Consider the following 25,762-nt stretch of genomic DNA (forward strand, 5'->3'; position numbering starts at 1 on the left):
AAATTAATATCTGGAAGCAAATGGTTTGGAAACCTTTGTTTTATGGGGCAGTGCGCAGGGAGCATCGATGATGGAGAAATCCCATGTCGTCCTCCACTGTTCCTGTTAATGTTACTTGCGCTCATGTGCATGCTGGAAAAATTTGATACATGTTTTTTTCCAGAAAACCAACCAACTCAGAGGAACAGAATTAATTCTATTTCGCAGTAAGTCCAGTGCCTGAAAGTCTGAGCTACCACATACCCAGGAAAGACCTGAAGAAACTGCAGTATGGGAAATTTCAATTCCCACACAGGGTCTTTTGACTCCACAATGCTAAAAATGAGGAATTTTTTTCCTATCTGAGCACTGTTGCTGCATGTTGCAGATTAAAGCAGGTCTTGAGTAACTTTTGGAGGATGTTAGAGCTAGTGACAAAGCTTTCCTGGTCATCAAGACTCCAGGTAACCAGTGGGTGGCATACTGGTGCTAAAACCACTTCTTTTAAGTGGACACTTAATGTGAAATACCTCAGGTCTGTGGAACTGTCTGATAGTTTAGCACCAGTCTCTGCCCAGAGCACCTACAGAATTTACACCTAGCACGTGAGCCAACACTGGCAATGGATATAGTAAGAATCTATTACGCAGAAATTTTGATGGGAAATCTAGTTGGAAGAATTGAGTCCTGATGCAGCTGAACTTAAATTGTCTTTTGCAGGGCCTGTGAGAATGTCTGCTTCATCGGGAGACCGTGGAGGATTGTGGATGGGAACCTGAATAAACCTGTGTGTAAAGGGATGATGGAAGCTGTGCTCTATCACATCATGACAAAACCAGGCATAACAGAAGGCGCGCTGCTGCAGCATTACATGGGGGTACTGCAGCCTGTTGCTGTCCTAGAGATACTGCAGGTATGTGAAGCACCAGCTGTGTGAACTTTAATCTGGTTCAGCTTCCACACAGAAGAGTCAGCAACTACTTTGCTGGAAGTCCCAGGAAAACGAGATTCTGAATAAACCATAAAAAACAACCTCTCCCCTTCCTAAATTAACTAAAGCCAGAGCAAGTTACTGTTCACAATGAGGGAGGGAGGAAGGAAACCTGCTTTACCTGTCACTGAGATGACCATATGCCTGATTTTAAAATTTGAGCTTGCTTCTGAAACAATGTACATGCAGTTAGTTCTAGTTGGTTTCTGAAGAGTGGTGGCTTGTCATTGTGAAATACCAAATTGGACTGTTTAATACAGTGTTAATCACTAGAGTTTAGCTTTGTTTTTCCCTTATACACCTTTCAGATGAGTAATCTTTAATATAAGAATCAGACTGAGCTGTGTCTGTGCTAGACAGCACTGTAAATAAGACCTTCTGTCCTGACAGACCTGCTTAGAGGCACTTTTCCTTAATTATAAAATGTTACACAGAGAGAAAAATTAGTGTCTCATGTTTTCCCCACATCTTGAAGTTTGATTGCCACCACCACTGCTATTTTGCAAGTGAAACCTTTATTTGTATTTTTTTTCTGTAAGTATTCAAAATCTTAAGCATAGCAATAATATTGCAGTCCTTCCCATAAGTATGACTTCCCCTGCTAATGCTGGAAATCAGTCTTCTGTCATACGTATGCCACACTTTTGTCCGAAGGCTTGTACTTTTTGGTAACAAGGCAAGTTGTGTACCCTACCATCCTGTTTCCCAGGTGTTCCAGCACAGCTTGTCCATAGGTCCTGTGCTGGTGGAGCAGCACTACCAGGAGGGAAGCTGGGACAAGGGGACAGGTTTAAAACTGCAGTAGAATGTACAGTGGTGAGGCATGCATATGTGGGAAAGAGTACAGATTCCTCAGCAATTTTAATTTAGAGCAACAAAACGAAGCAGTTACCTGTACATTTTACAGACTGGAGGACTTGAATCTAGCTTCTCTACCAATGAACTTGGTAAGACCTGGCTTTGAAACCAGAGACAGAGCTTGTGTCTGTAATATACCAAATATTAGTAAATCTAGGTGCATACCTATGTAAGATGATTGAACACCAGGTGTTTTCAGCAAATAGAGCACATAAATGACCTTGCTGGGTTGTGCTGTGGGAGTAAATGCTAACCCATTAGCAACAACTGACCCTAGAGTCTGGGATTTATGTTGATACAACCTGAAATCATTTGTAACTGGTCCTCAATGTTGAAATATGTTGTTGAATGCATGTTCTGTCTCAGCAGCCAAATGTCAACCACTGCATTAACATCTGTAAGAAAGCACCTATCCAGCTATGGGAAGTTGCTTTGCTGTGCTGTGCTCTTTGCCACCCCAACAGGGGATGGCACTTTACCTGAAGGGTGAAATGAAGCCACTTGTAGTGTAAATTAGTATGAATTGTCCAGCATTTCTCAGAACACCGTAGGTAGAACAGCATTCAGTGCATTTGTTTTTACCACACTTGCTCAAGCTAAAGGTGTGAATTTTTCTGCAGGGTCTGGAAACTCTTGGCTGCATCACACGATTCTACATGAAAAAGCCATCCCCGGTGTCGCTCTTTTCTCAGCCAGTTATTGAAGAACAACTAAACAATCCCAAACTGAGCGAAACCCCAACAATATACTATGAGCCTACGGTAGACTGTACTCTTAGGCTCGGAAGAGTCTTCCCCTCTGAAATGAACTGGAATAAATGGATGCAGATTATCCCTGTATAAAAGAGGCAAAACTGAGCCCCGTTAAATGGGTTTAGCTTGTAGGAGTGTAAATATGACAATTTGCGCTCCATCATGTTTTTATTAAGTTATTTATCCTTTTTACTTGTGAATGTATTTAAGATGAGAATAAAGCTTAATGTTAAGATGCAGGTATATTTGGTCCCGCTTTCAGTACCTTCTCTTTTTACCAGTAACTGCTTGTAGAGCATGCAGTTCGTAGTTTCTCCTTTACCTTACAGGTAAAGCTCCTTTTTCCCTGTCCTTTTAGGGTCACAGCAGTAATAGCTCACCTTTGCTTTTCCTTCCACCTGGCAGCTGGCTCTGTGCTAAGGTAGGTAAGATAACTACGTGAAAGGTTTGTCTATATTTTACACACTAGTTTCTTGGTGTATGTGGTTTTTAGCAGACCGCTGCACTGTGTGAGGTGAGGGCCCTGCACCCCTCCCCTGCGCCGCTTTCGGCAGTGTGTCCGCTTTACCGAGGGCCGTTTTAACGCAACCACAGCACACAGTCCCTTACACCCAGTGACACGTTTATTGCGGCAGACTCCCCCTTCTCCCCAAATCCCACCGGGGCTGAGCCGCGCCTCTTCCCTCAGCCCTGAGGCGGGAGCGGGCCGGGGCCCTCAGTCCCGCCACCGGTGCCCGCACTGCGCGTTGCAGCACTTGTAGAAGGTGGTCATGGGCTCGTCGGCCGAGCGTGTCTGGATCTGCATGAAGTAGGCGCGGGGGTGCTCGCACTTGGGGCACGGCTCTGCGGGACGGAAAGGGACGGGACGAGGCGCGGCGCCGTGAGGTGAGGCCCGGCCCTTCCCCGCCCTCGCTCCGCTCCCCGTCCCGTCCCGTCCCGTCCCGTCCCTACCTGCGGTGGAGTCCACGTTCTCCCAGGCCGCGGCGCCGCCCAGCACATCGTCCACCTCCTTGAGCCGCGGGTACTTCCTGCTCGTCACCTGCGGGACGCCGCCGGTCAGTCAGGGCCCGCCCCGCGCCCCCCCCCTGCCCCGCGCCCCGTCCGCCCGGCACCTTCCTCGTGACGTTGCGCACGTAGGGGCAGGTGGTGCAGGCGAAGCGGTGGCAGCGCGGCCCCTCTTCGGCCACCAGCACGTTGCCGCAGGCCGGGCAGAAGAGCAGCATCGCCGGTTCCGCGGCGCAGACCGCCCCTTCCGGCGCGACGATGGCGGCGGCGGCGGCGGAGCCCGAGGAGGAGCTGGCGCACGCCGAGGTGCTGGAGCTCTTCCAGGAGGCGCTTGCGCGCCTGGTGCAGGACCCGCTGCTCTGCGACCTCCCGCCGCAGGTAGGGCCGGGGCCGCCGGGGGCCGGGGGGGCGGCGGCGGGGCTCAGGCCCGCCTCACTCGCCGGCCGCGGCCGTGCCGCCCGCAGGTGACGGCGGAGGAGATCGGCTCGCAGGTGGCGCTGGAGTACGGGCAGGCCATGACCGTGCGCGTCTGCAAAGCGGACGGCGAGACCATGCGTGCGTCCCGGGGCCGGGGGGCGGGGGCGGGCCGGGGCCGCGGCGCTGACAGGGCTCTTCCCCGTCCTCAGCCGTGGTGGTGGTGCAGAACGCCTCGGTGCTGGACCTGAAGAAGGCGCTGCGGCGGCACGTCCAGCTGCGGCAGGCGCGGCAGGGCGGCGTGCAGCACCTCAGCTGGTGAGCGGCGCGGGGGGCTCCGGCGGCACCCACCCACCCGCCTGCCGCACTCCCCCGTGGCCTAAGCGGTTTTGCCCTAGGAAGTACATATGGAGGACGTATCACTTAACCTACGGCGGGGAGAAGCTGGCAGATGATAGAAAGAAGCTGCGAGAGTGAGTAATAAATAGCGTCTTCTGGGGGCTGGAGGGGCCGCGCTGGAGCACACGCAACACTGGGACTTTGTGCTGGCTCTGGTAGCTCCAGCACTTGAACAAGACCAGCACTGTACACAGAGGTGGGGCAGGCCCGGCCCTGGCAGACCATCTGCAGGACAGGAAGGCCTCAGGCAGTTCCTCAGTCACAGCCCTCCTGTGCAAAGTGTGTTCCTCCAATTCAAATCACACCAAGGTGCTTAAGAGTAGAACACAGGCCAGGGATGGTGTCCTGCACACAAAGTACATTAGTTCAACCTCCAAGGAAACTGAGAGCACTTGGGGAGCAGCTACTCAGCAGAGGATGGGGTCAGGTCCCATTGTACTGTGGAGGAGACCAAGAATGGAAGGAACCCTGCACAACTTGCGCCAGTGCTCCTGGCACCCTCACAGAGGGCTTACCAGAGCTGCTGAGGTAGGGAGGAAGAGGGAAGAATGCCAGGCAAAGAGTGGACTTGCTCAGCCACAGAGAGGATCTGGTAACAACACTTACAAGTAACTCCCATGTTTCCATGCCTGTTCTCAGGGCAAGGAGGCAGGAAGTGCTTCTGAGCACTCTGGCAGCTGCATACAGCGGTGCCGGGTATGCCAGCCTGTGTGCAGACCAGCAGGACAAGCTTGTCTGAAGTATTAAAAATTTAGCAAGACAGCGCTAATAAAAGCTTTCCTCAAAAGACTGAGCCATGGGCAATAGATGTTGCATTTAAGGGGTTGTTGCAGTTAGAAAGGCAGATAATCAGATCTTTAGTGCTGGCAGCGGGTTCCACGTACACAAATGAGAAACTGTCCTGCATTAGAGCATAGCAAGCATGTTAAGAGTCCATCTTGCCCTGGGAAAGAGGAGGCTATAGGCTTTCAAAGGTTGCAGTTCTGGTTAACTGGCACTTAACAGCATAACTCTCCTTCAGGTACGGTATCAGAAACCGGGATGAGGTCAGCTTCATAAAGAAGCTTCGAAAGTAACCTGTCAGGTAAGTCCTGAACATCCATTAGAGCTACCACTTCTTCTGTCTCTTCCCCAGGCGTTAGTGTTCTAGTTCAAAGCAGCCAGTGCTGCTGCTCTCTGCTACATAGCAGGGCATTACTGAAGGCCTGCATCTGGCTTAGGCTTGCACTCTGTCTGTGGTCTGTTTCCATATCCTGGTTGTGTTGAGCATATTTTTCTCTGGCCAGAGAATGACAATTCAGCTACTTCAGTTAACACACAGCAGCAGCAGTTGGTGCTGGCAGTGATGTATCTCTACCCCTACTTTATGTTTAGACTCTGAATCTGCTCCAGCCGTGTCCTGAGACTCATTAAATGCAGTGTTCTTTTGCTGGTTTGATTGCTTCTAAGACCTTGCTTTTAGCCTTCTTGAATGTCTGTAAATCACTGTCAGGAACATGGCTCGGTGCTAACTCATCCCTACATTGCTATAGGCAATTGCCATCACTCAGGTCATCTAGGCCCTTCTGTGTGCCTCAGGCTCTCATACCCACATGACTGTTCTCCCACCCTGCTCCAAGTGCTCCTGTACCATTCAGAGCACCTGTAACTAACAGAAATGTCCTGTGGGTACACATAAGCAAATGCAGCAAGCAAACAGAGCACGTTCTTTGCTGTTCCACTGCGAGTGTATCTTGAGCCTTTTTTCTCAATTACGATAAGGAATTAGGAAGAGGGATGTCAGCTTACAGATCCTGTAGGTTTTGACTTCCAGTTTCTCTATTTCTGGTTTCCAGAAACTAGAGTTCAACCAAGCCATTGTTCTCACAAGACAGGACACACCATGAGACTTCTGGTCATGATATTTCTGTGCAACTGATGCATTCAACAGGAAGCACTAGCAGCACATATATTCACCTGTTTGTAACCTATATAGACATGATTCGGGTATTACGCTGCTTTTTTATAAAGTGCACACAAACACAAGATGTGGCCAAGACTCCAGCTTAGTTATTTTAAAATCATCTCTGCTTCCTCTCCACATCTGAAAACACAGGCACAGTGGCTGAGGAGTAGTGGCAAGAGCAGCTTTTCCAAAAGCTTGGGTTTTTGTTTTGTGGCTCCAGGTAGCTGGGTTAGAAACTGTTGCTTTGTGACCACAGTAACCTTTTTTCTTCTTTAAAGGCATCCAGTGTAATAAAATGTGTGCTGTAACAGAAGCCATCTGCCCCCTGGTGCCTGTGACCAGCAGTCACCTATGGCACTGGCTGATCCATCCCAATGGAGGTGTGGTGATGAGAGAGCCCAGCAGGCAGTAACTATTGTCACTGCCAAATACATTGTTTCTTTAACAGAGCGCACAGGGAATCCAGCCCTACCAACAGCGGAGTGGGGATCCGGCACTGTCCTGGAGGAGAAGGTGGTCCACGTCAAAGAGAAACTCCAGTTGAAATGGACATTTTTTGCAGTTGCTATTTGAAATGTCTGTCTCTGAGCTCTAAGTGGAATGCACTTGCACTGATTAAAGAGACTCTTTTTTTTTTTCTGAGGCTTTTGAGGCTCTTCTTTCCTGCTGCAGGTCTGTGGGAAGCTAGAAAGGATTGATTCTAGTGGTACATGAAACAGCACAGCTGAGATAAAGTAACAAACATAGCCACAGACTATGCAGAACAATTAACAGTAGCTAAAACGCCACCTTACCATTTAATCACCACCTTAGTAGTGGTAAACAACTCTGGTTAAAAATGTAGTATTGAAACTAGTGTAATAAAAATAATGGCAGCAGAAAAGGTTCAATACAATTGAACAAGGCACAAACATTCCGTTTTCAGAGTCTTCTGAGATAAGGCAAAAACATGCCTGCCAAGTGCTAAGGAGACAGTTTAAATTAACCATGGGCAGGGTTAGAAGTGTCATTGGATTAGAGGCTTTGTCCACATGGAACTGGCACAGCAAACGCAAAGACATCTATCTCCAGTGCCTGCTCGAGAAGCCAGCCTTTGCCTTTCAGTGGAGCTGTGCATCCAGGTCGTATTTCTCGCAGAATTTGTCTGTGAATGGTATACAGGTGAGGAACTCGCACCACTCGCACTTGATGGGGTAGAAATAGAACAGAATCACGAGTCCTGAGAAGAGTGCAATGAAGATAAGCTGGAAAATTATAATTTGGCATCGCTTCCTATATAAATCAAACTTCCCAAAGCTAATGTAGGGCAGGAAGGCAAAGGAGAGGAAGAAACCACTGATAAATCCTGAAATGTGAGCAAAATTATCAATCCAAGGCAGGAGGCCAAATGCAAAAAGAAAGAGCACCACAGCCAGCAGCTTGAAGAAAGCCCTCCATGGGCGTGCCAGGATTTGCCAACTCTGGAAGAGCTCCACAAAGAGACAGGCCAGAATCCCAAACTGGGATCCTGCAGGGCCAACCTGCAGAAGAAGAGCATTACAGGTAACATCAGGCACATGCCATCTGCCTGGCTTGTGCAGCCAGCCGCAGGCATTACAGTTATTAGTCATTCACGTCCTTGCTGAGTTGCTGGGGAAAGAGATGCTGCAGTCTACAACTTCATTCTTACTCCCTGAACCTGTTATAAAGGGGCCAGGTTTGATTTAGGATCAAGGTAAGTGTGAGGCCAGCAATCACCAGAACAGACTTTCTATTGAAGGAGGACAGATCTGGTTCAAGTCACGAGAAGGGAAAAGCCCTTGAGGGCAATCTCATGACTCCCACCATGCACTTTTCCTTACCTAAAGGACCTGGAAGATAGTCCCCTCCAGGTTCTGCCACACAGTCTTCTGAAGACAGTCAAATCAGACTTTTCCAGCGGTGGCATGTGGACAAGGACAGTCCTAGACAGTCTGTGGGAAGGGTGAGCTCTGCTCCTTGGCCCTCTCCTGCCTGCCACTCACATGTGGAAGGGCTCTGGCACTAGCTACAGCTCTCAGTTCCCAGCCTGCCAGGGCCCTCTCTTACCCTATGGCTGGACAACCCCCCCCAGTCATTACAAGAGGCAGCCTTCTTACTGTGGTCAGACTGGGCCAGTCATTTGGAAAGCCCAGGTACTCTGGGGGTGTTACTATTCAGCAGCTAGATGCACAATGCATGTGCTGCAGAGGCTGAGCCCAGCTCTGGTGTCTGCCTCTGGCAGAGGGGCACAGACATGTACAGAAGGCTTGTGTTCATGGTAAGTTACCAGGACCCTAGTCTGCAGGAGACCCACCTCTGCTCTGTAGGGTAGAAATATTGCACTGGCAAGATTCCCAGTGATGCCACTGAGAAGGTAGATGATAGAGATGCGATGCCATCCTGCCAGCTTCTCTAGGTCCCGCAGGATCGTCATTTGGAAACAGACTGAAACCAGACAGTGCAGGATCCTGCCAAGTTCAGAGTACAGGAGCTGAAGCAGCAGACACTGAAGTCACCCCCCTGCTTGTGTTCTTTGCTGAGCCTGGTCTGGCCTCACCCACACCACTAATATCCCTCCCAGCAAACACAGCATGGTAAACCTCAGCAGGGACAGCAGCTCAGCAATTCCCCCTGTCTCCCAAGGAAGGGACTACCAGAAAAAGCCTCATAGCAATCCCAGTGTTCAGGGTTCCCTCACCCAGATAATGCAAGTTTTACACCTATGCTTACCCAGCATGGAGGAAAAGTGAGAGCCAGAGGCGGTAGAACTGGTCAGGGACTTCTGGATTTAGGAAAGGGAGGAGTCCACAGACATCATCCATGCAGTGCACCTATGGCAGAAGTGTGGTTGTGAGGAGCCAGCCAGCACGGCTCTTTACAAAGCCTACTGCAGAGACTGCAGTGAGTTCTAAAAGAAGGGCTCTCCTCTCACTGCTGTATCAAGTCCCAGTCCTTGTCTCCAACACCAAGTTACACATGACCCATTCCCTGTGGCAGCTTTATGCCCCCATTCTTCACCCCAACACACGCACCGAGACATTGCACTTGCTCAGCAATGCAGCAAGAAGGTTCAATTCTGCCACTGCTTCAGTCCAAGTCCTAAACTGGTCTCCACTGAGGGACAGCTGGCTATAGTGGCAGCCAGCTCTGCCACTACAGTCTGGATCATCAACTTCCCCCAGATTCCAAGTGGGACAGGACACAGGACTCCCAACTACACTGCAGCACAGTTGCCCATAGACCTTGCCAAGCCACTAAGGAGAACAGGAAGGGGAAAAGCAGCCATACAACCCCCCAGCTCTTCACTTACCTGAGAGCAGAGTGTTGCCTCTTCATGGAAATAGCCCCGCATAAATTCACAATATTCCCGGGAGGTTATTTCACACCTGGAGGAGGCACAAGTAATCAAAATAAGGAAAACCAAAAATCACACACATGGAAGGTACAACGGACCTTCCTGTGCCTTCCCAGATGACCCATTCCCTGTTGTCGCAGCCCATGTCTGCCTATGAGAACTGATGCCTTCAGCTGCCCCTGATGTGCTGTAGTGTCTCTGCAGCAGATGCACTAACACATGCCCAATTTGAGGCCAGTGCTACTCCCCATAGATCCCTCTTGCTTCTCTCCCACAGGCAACCCTGAGTGACCTTCACAGACTAATGCCCTACATACAGGGGCTCCAAAACAGGTCCTAAAGCTGAGCTATTTTCAGCTGAGAAAGAGCCACTAGAGCTCAGAGAAGCTGTGTCTCTGGGGCTGGGGGAATCTTGTGCCTCCATAACTGACAGAGTGGAAAGGGGGAGCTAGGCCAAGGGTGTCCTGGTCATGACTTTCACAGAGAGAGAAACTTCTTGGAGCAGCACTGATTTTTCATCCTAGCAGGGAAAGCCAGGTCAAAACACTGGTAACTAGTCATGCTGAGAAGCAATGAGAGGAAGCGCAGCATCTTCCTCCCTGGCAAACCACAGCAGGTTGTTTCCCTGCATCTACTTGAGTGCTCAGGGACTCCATGCTGCAGCCAATGTAGCCTATTGGAACCAAGCTGGCCAGTCCCAAGAAAAAGCACAGAACTCCCCAGCAAAAGTGTTTAATCCCTTGGGATCTGAGTCCCTCCAGACTGCAAGGACCAGTTTAGTGAGATACCCTACTGCACTTAAGACTCAGTCTGGCTGTTATCCCCTGCTCATCCCAGAGGCCTTCTCCATCTGGGAGCCCTGTTACGGCTCTCTGTCCAACTCCCCTTCCTAACAGGGTTCTGGGCTGCATGTGGGAAGGCCAAGGAGGACAAATGGCTGCATCTACAAACAGAAAAGGGCCCACTGTGTCTCACCACAACATCCAGCCCCTCTCTGTACAGGTAAAACTCATTACCTTCCTTTGGTCCCTATGCAGCAGGGCCGGCCTGTAATCACGCAGTCCATGTGAAGGTGGTTGGTATAATTCCCAGCACTGTTTTTTGTGCAGATCTGCAAAATGACAACAGGCTGCGGTTAGGCAGCCATGGCTTTGCTTGCTGCCTGTGTAAAGTCAACATAGCCCCTTGGGAAGAAGCCAGTCTTCCCAAGGCCTCCCTGTGACAGCAGGATAGTGCCTGACACTCCATCTGCCCAGCCCACAATTAACACCTCATCTCTGTCAAGGACAAAAAACAGCCCGAGGCTGAGTTGGTCTCCATCACTCTGTTACCCTAGCAGGGCCCAGGGCTTTAGCTGGCACAGGGGAACTTTGGTTGTTGGAGGGCTTTAAGCCTAGGCTAGACGAAGCCATGGCTGCTCTGATCTGGTGTCTGTGACAACACGCAGGGTGCTGCACCAGAGACCCTGCCCTTCCACCAGCACAGCTGTGGCCCTGCACACTGGGATGCAAATGCCATATTCCAGCTGCCCAGACAGGCTCTGTGCCACCAGCAATGCTCACCGGCCATTTGGTGATGTCATCTGGCCACTCATGCGGCTCCATCGAGGCTGGCTGCTCACACACCCTGCAGCAACACAAAACAGAGATCAGCCTGAGAAATATCTCTCCCCAGCACCAGATGCCCCCAGGAACCACCACACTGTCATTGCTCCCCTCTGTCCCTTGCAAAGGGCTGGTGATACGCTATGTCAGATCAGCCAAGGCTGTGCTGATCAAAGCTGCAGCCTCCTTCCAGCGAGCAGAGATCATGGCTCCAGCACAAAGGCAGCCATCTGAGAGTACACAGCTGCCCAGAACTCACTGGCTCCTTCCCAGGTGGACACAATCCCAAAGGGGGGCATTCAGCAGGTCTCAGCTCTACATCAGCCCATGGTGATCAAGGACAAAGATATGCCATGGCCCCCAGCAGGGCTTTGGGGCAGAGGTGTGCTGGGAAAGTGACTGCTGTACCCCAAGAAGGAAGCTTGTGTGGGGAGCAGGTGAGGAGGGGGAGAGGGATGAGAAAGGCACCCACAGCTCACAACAGACCACTGTGCAGGCCAGCAGCCAACAACAATGGAGATTAGGGGTGAGCAGAAATATCATGCTCTGTCTTGGCCTGCCCTGAAGCTACTGGGACAAGCAGGGACATCACTGACCTGTCCCTTGGTCTCCAGAGCAGCTGCTACCCCATCCAGCAATCAACTGGTGTGGGACTTCATGCCTCTGACTGTACTGTCACAGCAACCTTGTCCCCACAGGATGACAGCTGGGCTAAGCAGGACCTACCTGGGGTCCTGATGACAAACAGACCCAAACTGCCTCTTGTTTCCTGCCAACATCGGTGTGCTGGGGTGATGGGGCCACTTCACCCACACAGCCAGCGTGGACTGCAGGAAAGAGGAGAGCTGTCACCATATAGCCCAGGGTGGGAGAAGCATCAACAGAAGTGGCCCTGAGCCTGCAGGGACAACACAAAAGGGCCACCACACTCACCGAGCACTCCTCCTCTGAGGTCTGCACACAGCCTGACTTGTCGTTCCGCACACAGCAAGCGGAGTGCTTCTCCTTCTCCCGCTTGGCACTGATGAAGCTATGCACTTGCTGGTCCTGCCTCATGCACGGTGAGAACTTGGCCCCGAGGTGGATCAGGGCCTCCTGGCAGAGATGGAAACACTCAGCTAAGCCATGGGGCAGGCAATGATCGGCTGGGACAGACCAGGCTGGGGGAACTGCAAGGGGTACCCCCTATCAGGACTCAAGGGACCAGGGACAAGCCCTACATGATGAAGCCCAACTTGAGGCATACTCTCAGTATTCACTTCAAAGAAGTCAAGCCCAGAACAAAAGTTCAGGGCTTTCCTTGTCCATGACCTTGGAAAGGCCAGTGCTGTGGCTGGGCAGGGAAACTGGGACACAACAGCCATTCCCAGGGGGAATGGTGTCAGAAAGCTGTCACACCCTATACAATTCCTACATTTTCTCTAGCCCATGCTTGGCTTTGCAGGAACAGGGTACAAAGCAGGAGTGCCAAGGCCCAGTCTCCAGGTAACCCATTCTTCAGATGGTTGGGGCCAAAAGCACCACCTGCACCCTGTCAATGACAACAGGCTCTATGGGAGGTCCAACTAGTGAGCATCAAGCTCCAGCCCTTGGAGTGGCACAGCTGCAGCATGCAGTTCCCTATCAGCCCACCATCGGTTCCAGGCAATGGCACTCACTGAGCTGGGGCCAATCCAGAAGTTTTCCTGCTGAACGTATTTGACATTTTCATAAACCCCTCTGTTTCGTAAGACCTGCAAGGAGAGAAAGTGAGAGCCCCATGAGCTCCTGCACACAGGGGAGCAGGGCAGGCAGCAGGGGCTGGTGGAAACAGCACCCAGGATGAACAGAAATCCCCACAGCCATGGACTGGGTGCACGGTTCTCTCAAACTGGTCTTTTGCAGGATCACAGATAAACCCCCATCAAGGCACGAGCATCTTCATCTTAAGATTTCACTTAAAATGTCTGCCTCTGGCTACTTCAAGAAATCCCTGGGCCTGGAGACCTGAGGGTGGCTTGAGAGCCTGCAAAAAGCTTCACAGCTCAGAAGCATAAGCAGCATTTGTTGGCACCATAGGCCCAGGTGCTGGTGACAGTGCTCTGAAAGTTGTCAGATACATAGGTGAGAAGCTCCCCAGGGCATCCCCCGCATGGAGTGAGGACATAGCTGTAGAGATATGTACCTCAGAGACCTTTAACAACAGTGGGAAGGCTACAAACAGGTTCAAGATCAGCTCTCAAAGTCAGACAGGTCAGTTTTTCTCCTGGCAGAAGCAAAATCTTGCAGCTTTTGCAAAAACTTCAGTTTGAAATATTTCCCTGCTATGACCATCCTTCTGGTCACCAGGAGGGGAATAGGTAGTTTGAAAGGGCTCCCAGTGCAGACACAACTAGAGTCTGCAAAGAGCACACCATGATTTGTGCCTGTTATAATTTGATGTCAGAGCAATGTGGCTGCAGGAGGTACAAGGCAGCATGGGGGTTCACAGAGATGCTGCAGGCAGCCCCCAGTCATGGATACCCAGCATTCAGCTGTCAAAGCCATCAGACAAGTAGCCAATATGCTGCAGACTACAACACAATCACACTTCTGGCAAGTCAGGGGGATTTACTTACTGAATCAACAGTTTCATGTTGCGAGAACCCCACAGGGGCAATGCCGTAGATGCACACAGCGAGGATGGTAATGAGTGAATGCACAAAGGTGACCCAGTAAGTGAAGAAAGGCCTGGATGAAGGAAAAGGGAAAAGATCAGAGGCAGAAACCTAGGCAAATTACATCTACTCACAGAACACAGGAGAAAAGCTGCTGTTTTTTCCCAGGAACCTTGACAGAATATAAGGTACATGGCCAGGATCTAGGGATGCACAGGATTGGAGGCAATGACATAAGGTCTTGCTGGCACAGACCCTGTTTACTCCAACTCCCCCCTTAGACTGGGCAAGCCACCTTTTTCCAAGAAAGGATCCATGAGAACACATAAGCCTGATGCCAAAGTGTGTTGTGTGTCTGAAATAATGACTTTAGGGGAATGATCAGGGGCAGGGATTCAGAGCCTTCCTGTTCATCGCAGACAGTGGTGGTGGAGCAGAGATCTGCAGGCCCTCCAGGTAGCAGAGATACAGACACCTAACGCAATGTGAGGAGCAGGGTGAGCTCCCAGTGCATGGTGATGCTAACATGCACAGTACTTCAATGGATACAGACTGGGGAGGTCTTAGCAGCAGTTTCACCCAACCACCCCGGGGCAGTGGCCTACGTCACCAGGGGACAGCAGCATTCAATTACTAGTTTTGTTGGGACAGAGTCTATGACTGCAGCTCTCACCTGTGATCATCCATGTCCTCGATCTGCCGCTTGACATAGCTGTCGATGCGTTTGCGGTATGTGCGGTTCGTCAGCTTCCCCACCATGCCCAGGCCATACGGCCTCTTCTCCTTGGCAAAGAGCTTCCTGACAGGGACAGCGATGCGCTGGCCACGCTTCTGTGGGCTGACACTCACCACCTCCTGCCGCAAGCGGACCTTGGGCTGTGCCAGGGCCCCATCCTTCTGCTTCCTCCAACCTCGCTCCAGTGGGCTGAAATAAAAAGTGGGAGAGCAATGGTTTCCTTCTGCATGGCACAGCAATGGGGACCAGCCCTTCCCTGGTCTTTAGTGGCAGCAGACCCTGTCTTTCCCACCACAGCTGGGCTAAGCAGCAGCTTAATGGCAGACAAGGTACCATGGAGTAGAAGCTGTATTTCAAAGAGTTACCCAGTGTCAGTTGATGAAAGTGCAGGACTGCACACTGAAGGTGTGTAAGGCAGCTGTGCCACTCTAAGCCCCACCAATGAGGAGCTCTCAAGGCTTTAAAGAAGTGTTTCAGTAACAGGCTAAAATGGGGAGGCTGCATCTGGGCATATCTGCAGCCTCATGCACATCTATTTCTTCCTCTGCTTCATTCCTCTTACTCTGCCCTCTGCTATGAAATGGAAGCATAGTTTAGCCCATCATTGGAAATCCCCACTCTTAAAGCACTTTACTGTGACTGACCCGGCAAGTCAAACCCCCATGCGCACCAAATCAGACAGATGAGCAGGAATCCAAGCAGCTTCCCTGACCAAGAAAGCGACACTGTCACGTACTGCAAGCTGTGCCAGTTACCTCTCACAATCTGCCTTCCATTCCTCCCTTTATTTCCACCAATGCATGCATTTCTGGGAGAACAACAAAATCAGGCTTCAACAACACACTAAAAATCCCAAGCAGCACTGTCTAAAAGAAGGCTTTTTTACCAAAACAGAGTATGTGATGAATGTTGCACAAGCTGTTGGTGAACAGTACCTGCCTTGGAAGTCTCATCATATTCAGATGGTTTTGTGTTTCTTTGCTCTTTAACAGCAGTCTGGAGGTCAGGTCTGCAGCATTCAGACCCTGACCAAAAACCCTTACCTACCATTTCACCCTTACTCACTGCCTAGCAACATGGTAGGTATGTCCTTCACATGCACTTTAGTCCAGTTTACCTTCTCTGGCTTTCTAAACAACCCCCTCTGCACAAAGATAATGGTTTTCAGAAGTGGTCAGACAATCCAGCTGACAGACTTTGTCCTAGAAGATCAGCGTCTCAGAGACATCATAAAGTATGGACAAGTAACAGCATGAGGGAGAATCTGAACCTCCTCAGCCAAAAACACTGCTGTGAAACTTCAGCTATTTTTAAGGTTGCACCTTGCAGGAGATGCATTTTTATAGAGCTGAAAGTCCCAGCTTCCCTTTGGGAAGCCCTCCTCCGACAGAAAGCGCAGATTCCACCGCAGCCTGCTCTTGCCCCAAGAGTTCAAGTGCTACAGACATGCCAGTTGCTAATATTTTCAGTGCTGGGCTATCTGCCTATGCCAAAATAAACACCCAGCCACCTAAAAGGACACCCGACTACGACTCTGGTAATAGTTCTCTGCAGTGTGAAAGAAATGCATTTTCCTCAGTAAATAAAGCTATTTAAGGAGATCCAAATGGAGATAAGAAGACTGAGACCATCTCAGAGGAGTGACAACAAACTCCCACCTTTTGCTGCTTCCACTTATGTTAAGACTGAGTCAAATTCTTGGAAACACTTGAAGGGAAAGCGCCAACACAGCAAGATGGGCTGTGAACAGCAGAACCACAACAAGGACCTCCCTGTCTGCTCCACGTTCACACCCAGCAGAGCTCTCTGCTGGGGTGAGCTGCCAGCTAAGCTAGAGCTGACTCGGAAACAACACAGGGCAATTACTCAGTACCAGTTACTCAGGTGGAAAAAATCTAGGCATATGGTACAGTACCACCCACATATTTGTAGGGCTCTCAGCATCAGTGCCACACCTTTCTCTCATTTCAAGTGAGGAATGTAGCCCAGCTCGACACTCAGCAATGCTTCACACCACTCCTTGGAGCAAGACAACAGCTCCTGGTGACTGTGGCAATGGCAACAGCCTTCTTGTCTTTGCTACATTCTCCATAGCCAAAGGCTGGGCCCCCAGCATCCTCACAACTGAATTAGAGTGTCTTTTGTTTTTTCAAGGCATGATACATTCTCTGAAACACATCACGTGAGGCTGGAAGTTGCTGGAGAGACTGCAGAGGAGGCCTCAGAGTCACCTTTCACATGCATGGGTAGCTGGGGCAGGAGGTCTTGAACTGGCCTTAAAGAAAACCCATTATTGCACTGCTCTGGGCTCTGCACTGAACCACAGTACTTGGATACTGGCTTTCTCTCCGACTATTCTACTCTGAACAGATTGGTCACCCCATGTTAGGTTTCGGCAGCTTCCAGGAGGATACTCACAGTAGCAAGTGGCTTCTTTCAAGCTCATTTTTGTCCAAGGCCCCTCCTGTGAGATCTGTCTGATCCTGAGGTTTCACCTCTGCATCTTTGATTGCAGCTTCTGATGGTGACTCAAACACTTCATCTGGGTAAGTAGAGAGCTCCTCATGAAGGACTCCTTCCTGGGCAGAGAAACAGAAGTCCCATCAGAAGAAGCCAGCATCACATTAAGACACCAGCCCGAGCACAAAGCAGTGCTGCTCTCCACAACACAGTCCTGCCAGACCTCTAGTCCTGCACCGCCTCTGCTGTCAGTACCACACCGGAGCCCTGCCCCTCACCCGAGCAAAGAAAGAAGTGTCGAGCTCATCTGGAAAATCCACCGTGTCCTCCTCCAGGAAACTTGCTGGGGTGAAGCTGCGCCGCTGAGCTCTCCTCAGGGTGCTGTCCTTCACTGAGCGCCCCTGCAGCCAGAGGAAGAAAATTGCATCAAGCCACTGAGAAACCTGAACCCCAGGCACATGCAGGGTCACCCCACAGGGAGCCCAAGCGTTGAGCTGGTTCACACTTGTGTGTGGAGCACAGCAGACTTGCTGATGTGCAACACCTTCCTGGTGAGACTCACAGGTGTTACCCCACGTCTCAATCCACAGTGGCCATCTCCCATGTGGTGAGGTTTGCAACATGCTCCTCTACCATGTATTGTACAATGTTGACCAACCCAAAGTGGTTTGGTGGTACTAGGCACAGCAAAAAGGTCCCTGGGCCCAGGAAAGCAGACACATGGCAGGATGAAGAGACACGCATAGTAAGAGCCTCAGGTACTTCTGCTCTTCCATGACCACTGACCAGCTGCAGATGGACCACCGAGAGGTCCAGGCAGGCCGAACTGGACCTGATGGAACGCTCTAAGGCTGCTAGCTGTGGGAATCAAAGCCTTCAGGCCAATAAGGGGAAAACAAGAGCTGTACAAAAACCTAGCTATCATCCCTGCTTTTTACAAATCCTGCCTCCTAGGCACATGGCTGAAACAGAACAGGAGAAGGCTTAGTTCCTTCTCTTCCACCACTGCTCTCCCACCCTCTCCACTCAGAAGCTCCTTCCCTCTCTCCTTCTCTCAGGACGGAGCCCCATCCCGCCACCAGACTGGTGCCTGGTGCCTGCCCCCCCAACAGTACCTTCACCAAAGCTGCAGCTGCTCGGAAACTCATTTTAGCGACAGATTCCCGTTTCCGCCGCCGTGGAAGGCGGTTGAACCCTGAGCGGGAGCTGGTGAAGGAGCAGAGCGATGTGGCACCAGGTGTGATCGGTGTGTGCGGGATGCTGAAGCCATCGTTGTCGTCAGCCATGCGAAAAGCTCGGCCGCGGGCCAAGGGGTCTATGATCTGCAGAGAGAAGCAGCCCATCAGTCCATTCACACCCAAACCCTTCCCTCCCAAGCCCTCCTTCCTCCAAGCAAAAGTCTTGAGACCATGACAGTGACCTTGTTCCCAGGACTGACCAAGAATCAGGCTGGACAGACCAACCAGATTCCACAATAGGGAGATACGGAATAACCTGTTGCAAGCTAAGCCCTAGTTGTAACCCCAAACCTCTCACCCTGCCCTCCCTTCTCCCCACCTTTTTTTTTCTTTTTCTTTGGTTGGCGATTGACTATTTTCACCCGGAATGTTCCTGGTGCTTACAGGAGACTCCAAAACTCCTTCAGCCCTTCCTGAGCTCTTGGTTCTATTCATCTCCTGTGCCAGTGAGCTCCACAATCAGAGAATGTGCTGTCTGAACAGGAGTTTGAGAAATCCCTGGAAACAGCCATGCTCTTTCTCCAGCTAATTTCCTTTCTGATACAGCACAGCCTAGGACTTAAACAGTATCCTGTTGAAGCTTAACTGTATATTTACATCTGCTTCCATTAATTAAGTTTTAACAGCTGGAAAAAGCAGGCAACCTTTTGGGAGCTGCAAGCCCTTCTATGGGACTCTTCAGGCCAAAGCTCTCACTTCTTCCAAACATACAAACCAACCTAATGAAAATATTGCCCTCAGCCACAAACCTTGCCTCTGTCCTTACATCATCACAGCTGTGGTTTCTGTAAGACTCCTATGCTTTATCCTAACATTTTATGAGCTTTTTTTTAACCCGCAGTTGAACACTCAACACGAAGCTTTATGGGCTTACACCTACTGATACTGTGTTCTGATTTCATGTAGCCCAAGTAGAGCCCAACAGTATTTTTGAGTCCCCTATGACCAAAGACTAACTGCAAGACACTCTTATTAGCTAGTAAGAAATCAGGAAAGAGCACAACAAGGTGAAATTTGATTGAAAGATGCACAAAATGCTCTGCTTCAGTGACACAGACAGGCTTCAGGTCACAGACTAACCTGCTTTGAAATTTGTTTCCCTACTTGCCCAGGTTGCAGTGGTGCTCATTAATGCACAGTAATCAACCACATGGGTTACTATCACTGAATGGAGCAGAGGGATATTGTGGGTTAGTTCTGAAGTGCTTGTCACTGGATGTGCTTGACTAGGTCTTGTTCCCTGGGGTCACACTTGAAGGTAGGGAGGAGAGAATTAGGAGATGCTGTTTGCAGGCACTCAACACCATTTCTGAGGACCTGTAAGCAGAGCTGTAGTACTGTTAATACAAAAGACACCTTCCAAATTCTTAAAACAACCACGTATATAAGAGGACAGTAGCTGTGCTTCTGCCTGCATTCTGCTTGGGTCAAGGATCCACTAGGCAATTGTCTTGAGTGATACCAGGTCTGTTACTGTATATTTGGGTCCAGGGTACTGGCTAATCTGTGTACAACAGAATTTTGCCCTTGCAAAAAGACAGCAGAACCCCCAAGCTGAGCACTCTTGGACATGCTGCACACATCTAATCACCACCATAGTTCACAACATGACAAACACTGCTCTAAGCCTACCACCAAAACAGCTGAGGGACCTCAGCCAACAAGACTGAAGAGAAGGAAGGAGCCTGCCAAACTGTATCTGAGACTTGAGAAGTGTCTGAGCACAGAGCCCAGACGTGTTGAGGCAGAACTAAGCCCGCAGATAGGTCACAGCTGCCAAAGTGGTAAAGACAGGGAACTCCTGATGGCCTTGAATCTGTCCCAGATTACTCACCTTTTGCATGCCCAGCTGGCAGGGTCCAACATACAGTGGAGGAGGAGTCTCTGTGCTTGTTAGAGAAATATTGTCCTGACTGGGCAAGTCCATTTCTCGGATGACCTGAGGTTTCAGCTTCCCATACCGCAGACTGCAGTGGCGGAGGCTCTTTCTCTGCCATTTCTGAGTAGCGTCACTGTCTTTGCTCACCCCAAACCAGTCCGCTGTGCCTCTGAAATATGCCAGCATACAAGTGCAAAGAAGCGTTATGTTTGCTTGGACTATGCACATGAGAAGTCCAAAGCCTTGGTGGTCTCTTCCAGCCCAGCCCAATTCAAAGACACACAGAACTCTCCCCTATGAGCATCTCGCAGCCTGTCCTCAGCTGGTTTTAGCAACCTGACAGATGCTGGCCAGAAATGTTGAACCATTAACAGCATTCTGTCTCTTAAGACAGAAGAAAAATGAGAGAGATAAATGACAGGGGAGATTTGCTGTGTGGAAAGAACAGTTTGTTCTTATTTTTTCTAAAAAGAAGGATGGAACAGAAACTCAGAAAAGAGCTTGGTGAAATTTTAAAACCCATCTATTGAAAACACTTACCATCTCCAGGGCAGCTATACATCCCCATTGTGGGATTGTACTGTTCCATGGCTCTGGAGCTTCTCCCAAGAGCCACCAGAATTCATTGTTCTCTCCCATCCTCCCCCACACTCCCAGGATACTCCCAACTTCTTCGTCTCATGCTGCAGGATTTCTATGCTCCTCAAAGGTAACATGAAAGGCAAGTGTTTGCTCTGGTCCTGATCTCTGCTAAGGCAAACACACACAGCTCTAAGCTGCTGGTTGCAGAGGCAGGAGCACAAGGTTGCAGCCTTGAGGTAGGTTTGCTGCCACAGAAGAGCAGTTGATCAGAAGCAAAATCCCAGCGAAGGCAGAGAGGGAGCAAATAAGTCAAACTAACAACCCACTTCAAATACTACAGGGCAGCTGATAACCTACACCTACAAAGATCATCATAGCCCTGCCAACCTTTTCCCACTGTGCTTAATCTTTCCTCAGAAGATAACAAGCTGCGTCAGCCTACAGTTGTCTGGCCCAGGTGTCAAAACCTGAAAGTCCTTCCAAGCCAAATCCCATGCCCTGGCCTCAGAACCCCTACTCAGGAGCAGGATTTCCAGCTGCTGAGAAGCAAGACCTCCCAGATCACAGAAGGATTATGGAAAGATATACTGGAATAAAGGCTGCATTAAATCTAGAATTAGGTCACACACAGGGGAACTGAGTCACTGCACTACAGACAGGGAAGTATTCCTGTGTTTTGTACACCACCAAGCAAAAACCATCAACCAACAGGTGAAGATGTCCTGCCACTGTGGAAAAAGATGTGAATTTGAAACCCACAGCCTTTCCAGCTAAACTCCCCAGATGCAAACCAGTATGCATTGCCCTCAGCCTCTCCAGAGGATCCAGAACAGATCCTTCAGCTGGTGTGAGGTTACCTGGGCAATTGCTGGATCTCACCTGACCTCACTGACCCAACTGTCTTCAAATGCCTCCAGCAAGCCCAGAGGGGCCAGACCTCAGAGGCAGAGCTACAGGCATGTCTCAGAGCACTGCTCTGCTTCCACAGACCCACATCTCGTCAGAGCAATCTCTCTCTGGAGCAGAAGGGTCAGCACCTGGCCTGACAAACCCAAACCAAGCCTACAGCACAGAGGTGATGCTCTGGCCATGTAGATGCAGCACAACACAACCACAAAACAGTCTTACAACTCAGAGGGGTTCTCATACACAGCTGTAACCAGTATCTCATCAAGAAGGTGACCTTGGGAAACAAGTCCATACATGGGGCCACTCCTCAATGGGAAACGTTTGAGGGTCATTTGTGCCGTATAAGCCTGCTGATGAATGGCCCATTTTACCAACAGCAGAGCCCCAAAGTCCTCTGAAACTGTGCTCCCACTAGTCTGGAAGGACAAGCACTACCACAGATGTTTTGTACTGCAAGGACCACTCCTGAACTGCCATAGACACCACTGGGCCAGGGTAAAGAGCTGTACCACTCTCTGATCATAGCCAAGATAGGCCAGGACTATGGTTTAGGGTATCTGGGAAGATACTGAATGCCTGTGTCCAGCTGGAGAGCCCCATCACATCCTACACACTGTAACAAGGAATGAACCAGCATCAGAGGTCAGCTCTTGCTCTTCTATTGCACTGAGCTAACAAGCTCTGAAACCCTAAAACCAATAAGCAGTTGTCAAAGGTGGACACAGTGCCAGAGTGAGGAAGGTAGGACAGGAATGGACTTCTAGGCCAGTCCACTCTAGGTCCAGTCCTCACCATGCACAAAGTCACATTGTCTGTCTGATTTAAAAGTCTACTAAGCTCCAGTCTTGGGGTGGTGGCTGATGGGCCATTGTGGCTCCTGGAGTGGCTCATCTCCTTGGTGCTAAGTAAACGAAGACCTCCACCTCAAAAAAGGACAGTCATATTTGGATTAGAACAAGCCATGTTGTCAACAGTGAATGAGTGGATCTTCTATTCCATTCCCAGCTTCTGAGCCCCGTCTGGACCAACATAACTAGCATCTGTTCAGTGCAGCTTCCTCTCCTTCCCCTTCTGCCCCAAGGAGGCTTTAGGGCCAACATATGCATACACCACATGTTGCATTGATGCTAGCAAAGGCAGGCTGAGCTGTGGCTGCCCTGGGGAGATATTCCAGCTGTGGTGAACACCAGGAGGTTGACAGCTTGTTAGGAAAGGCAGGAGGGAGTGAGGCTGGCTGGTGGACAGCTTGTTAGTCCATGCTACTTACTGACAGCTGCCTACATATTTAGTAGGAGTGACAACTGGTTTTTGTTAGAAGCGCACACGAACTTTCTCACTCCGGTCTGTTTGCAGGCCTCCTGGGCAGCCCTGGAAAAAGGCAGCACAGTCCCAGCAACAGACAGGATCTGTGCAGGTCACAACAGCCCTCGCACACACATGCAGGGGTGGGTTTCACACTCAGTGCTACCAGTACCTGAAAAACGATCGGGGCAGGGACTGCCGCTTTTTCAGGGAACTCCTGCCCACCCGGTGCCCCTGAGCGGGCAGGGTCTGACTCCTCTGAAACCGTACCTGTCTGCTGCAAAGAAAAGACAGCTGAAGGGAGGGAACTTGTAGGGCTGTGCAGGGGAGCAGCCGCCTGCATCCAACACTTCCCCATCTCCTTCCATAGCCCCATCCACAGCAGTACATGACAGCGGCTTCCACCTGAGAGCATGACCTCAGAGAAACAACCAAACTCAAGTCACACAACAGCACCTTTGAACCCAGGATGCTGCTGAATCCTTTTGGTGCATCTGCACATCTGACATAGGCCTTCCATTGCTCTTGAAGTTACCAGGGATACCGCAATCTACCTCAACCCCTAGATCTATATGATCTGCCTTCTGCGCAAAAGCCCAGCTACAGATCCCACTGGTTGGCTTTGGACACTTTTGTATCTGCTCAGATACAGGTGTCTGCTGCCACAGGAAGTGCCCTGGGCCCATTAGGGTTGACCCTGACAGGATCTTGCCCGGTGCACCTATTTGTCTCACATCTGCTGTCTTGCATGGACATCTTGGATACTCCAAGAGACTGGAAGTAGTGTTAGCTGCCTATACTCAGGCACATGAATAACTCCCATGCCATTTGTAAGATTTGACCTTAGGCTCCCTAATGCATCCTCCAATCCCCAGGGAACAAGATAGTGTGGAGTCCTGCTGCCAGAAAAGTTTCACATCCTGAGGGTTGTGTTAAGCAGAAAACCTAGCAGTCAGCTTCACTGGACTCAGAAAACAAATCTCCAGGATACTTCTACAGATGCATCATCTGCAATTCCCCATTGCGTCCCTACCTCTGCTAAACAGAGCACATGCTTTTAGGCCTTTCCTTGTTACTTTCCAGATCCCTATCCCTGTTTCTGATTCACATCTTTCATGCTTTTATTGCTAATGTCATGTCATGTGTGCATCTCCTGCAGTTCTGCCCCTTGGAAAGTCTTTCCTACTGCTGCACCTGCTCTCCTACCCACATCCGACAGCACTCTGTAGACATTGCTCACAAACTGTGAGTCCTCCAGGATTGAGAGGACTGTCTCTCCCCCATGCTGCACAACAGCATGCACGAAACAATCAGCACTGCAAAACAGCAGTGACCCCACCACATACATACTCTGAGCAGGAGACTCCCAGGATGTCACAGGGTTTGTTGGTGCAACAGCCACAGGTCTGCCCGCTGTCCCAGTGCTAGGCAGGACATTAGCATCTCCCTCAGTTGGAGCTTCACCACCACCATCCAGCACTCCTCCATTACTCACTGTAGCTCCATATGCCTTGTCTGTCTTATAGTGTAGTAGCACTGGGAGCAAATTTGTTCCCCCAAGCACCGAAGCGGTTTGCAGTTCCCCAGCCTCCTCACCCTAAACAAAAACTGTTGTTGTGAGGACCTCTGGGGAAGAAGGTTACCTTGGCCATGCCACACAATGCTTCTTGTCAGGGCCCTTCCAGCACCCTCCCAGGATATCCCCTCATCCTTGATACGCTCTTGCCCAGTTGTACTGGCAAGGAATGGGACAAGGTCAGCAGATACTGCTTCATGGCTCAGTCCTCCCAACCTCACAAGAAGCAGGATCACAGAGAGCTGCTGTGGGAGAGCTTCACTATCAAGACAGCTGGGGAATGTCTGAGGCAAAGGAAAACACTGTGTGGGAGGTCAGTCTTTCCCATAGCTGAAAAGTTGCTTCTCTGTAAGTGGGCGAAGCCTAGCTGACTGAAAGTACCCCTGACCTGTGGAGCTCCACGAATGCTCCCGGGATTCAGGCAGGTCTGACACTCTGCCAGAGATACAAGCCAGGCATCTCAGAAGAGCAGCTAGGAGAGCCACTCCCTTTGGATAAACTGGGATAAACTTTTGCCAGGGGGAGGGATGGAGCATCAGCTCTGGGGCTGAGTTTCAGAGACCCCTGGATCTTGGGGACGAATGATAACCCTCTGTAAAGGCACAGGGAATGGGACCCAGACAGCCTCTCCCTTCTCTCCATCACCCCCCATAACCACTTCAAGGACCATCAATGAACTAATGCTAGGATCCAAGCTGCTGAGACTCATGGGCTGCTTAGGATGGGCTTCTGCTTCCCCCAGCAATCATATGTTCTCAGATACAAAGCAAGGCCAGCTCACTACTTCATAGAGTCTTAACTAAACATCAGGGCCTGAGGCATCCCATTACTCTAAAACAGCCACCTCCCTGGGGAACAGGGACAGAAATTTGTCTCTAAGTGACATTGTCCTGATCACCACAATCTTCCTCCCAGGACTTGTCTCCTTACTTAGTAAACACAGGCTATATAGCACCCATGGGTTTATGTACTGGGGACCTATTTGCACCCATCCTCTTCTGCAGATAGATAACAAGGGAGACAACCTAATCCTGCTGTGATACGCCTCTGAAGTGCCAGGCCATGGAGCAAGCAGAGGACCATAAATCCACAAGTAAAGGATAGAATCTCATAAAGCGGGCTCCATGAATTCAGTTTCTCAC

At 50.4% G+C, this 25,762-nt stretch overlaps 4 protein-coding genes across 12 annotated transcripts in view; 2 read left to right on the top strand and 2 right to left on the bottom strand.

Annotated features, from left to right (window-relative positions):
• The window catches only part of GTF3C1 (general transcription factor IIIC subunit 1), a 42,204-nt gene extending 39,385 nt beyond the window's left edge, over window positions 1-2,819 (top strand). For all 3 annotated transcript variants that reach the window (XM_065684006.1, XM_065684008.1, XM_065684007.1), the window contains exons 36-37: window positions 700-892; window positions 2,449-2,819. In XM_065684006.1, coding sequence (XP_065540078.1) covers window positions 700-892; window positions 2,449-2,670 — 415 coding nt within the window. In that variant the 3' untranslated portion in view covers window positions 2,671-2,819. The remainder of the gene's footprint in view (window positions 1-699; window positions 893-2,448) is intronic.
• A 366-nt stretch (window positions 2,820-3,185) lies between these two features.
• POLR3K (RNA polymerase III subunit K) lies at window positions 3,186-3,946 on the bottom strand. The gene is made up of 3 exons (XM_065684031.1): window positions 3,693-3,946; window positions 3,532-3,619; window positions 3,186-3,423 (listed from the first exon to the last, which is right to left on the bottom strand). Exons 1-3 carry the CDS (start codon window positions 3,801-3,803, stop codon window positions 3,296-3,298), a joined length of 327 nt encoding a protein of 108 aa, XP_065540103.1. The 5' UTR covers window positions 3,804-3,946; the 3' UTR covers window positions 3,186-3,295.
• Window positions 3,553-6,979, top strand: SNRNP25 (small nuclear ribonucleoprotein U11/U12 subunit 25). The gene is made up of 6 exons (XM_065684030.1): window positions 3,553-3,963; window positions 4,050-4,140; window positions 4,212-4,317; window positions 4,398-4,472; window positions 5,420-5,482; window positions 6,792-6,979. The coding sequence occupies exons 1-5, from the start codon at window positions 3,844-3,846 to the stop codon at window positions 5,472-5,474; spliced, it is 447 nt and encodes a 148-aa protein (XP_065540102.1). The 5' UTR covers window positions 3,553-3,843; the 3' UTR covers window positions 5,475-5,482; window positions 6,792-6,979.
• RHBDF1 (rhomboid 5 homolog 1) overlaps window positions 5,194-25,762 on the bottom strand; it is a 39,351-nt gene continuing 18,782 nt past the window's right edge. For 6 of the 7 annotated variants that reach the window (XM_065684019.1, XM_065684014.1, XM_065684018.1 and 3 more), the window contains 15 exons: window positions 20,207-20,420; window positions 18,250-18,456; window positions 17,413-17,535; window positions 17,093-17,253; window positions 14,612-14,863; window positions 13,900-14,011; window positions 12,961-13,035; window positions 12,236-12,397; window positions 12,029-12,129; window positions 11,261-11,324; window positions 10,715-10,809; window positions 9,654-9,729; window positions 9,074-9,174; window positions 8,658-8,811; window positions 5,194-7,863 (listed from right to left, as the gene is read on the bottom strand). In XM_065684019.1, the coding sequence (XP_065540091.1) occupies window positions 7,444-7,863; window positions 8,658-8,811; window positions 9,074-9,174; window positions 9,654-9,729; window positions 10,715-10,809; window positions 11,261-11,324; window positions 12,029-12,129; window positions 12,236-12,397; window positions 12,961-13,035; window positions 13,900-14,011; window positions 14,612-14,863; window positions 17,093-17,253; window positions 17,413-17,535; window positions 18,250-18,456; window positions 20,207-20,420 (2,317 nt within the window). In that variant the 3' untranslated portion in view covers window positions 5,194-7,443. The remainder of the gene's footprint in view (window positions 7,864-8,657; window positions 8,812-9,073; window positions 9,175-9,653; window positions 9,730-10,714; window positions 10,810-11,260; window positions 11,325-12,028; window positions 12,130-12,235; window positions 12,398-12,960; window positions 13,036-13,899; window positions 14,012-14,611; window positions 14,864-17,092; window positions 17,254-17,412; window positions 17,536-18,249; window positions 18,457-20,206; window positions 20,421-25,762) is intronic. The other variant, XM_065684017.1, reaches the window with a different exon arrangement.

The sequence above is a fragment of the Lathamus discolor genome, chromosome 6 (assembly GCF_037157495.1).
Source record: "Lathamus discolor isolate bLatDis1 chromosome 6, bLatDis1.hap1, whole genome shotgun sequence".
NCBI lineage: Eukaryota > Metazoa > Chordata > Aves > Psittaciformes > Psittacidae > Lathamus > Lathamus discolor.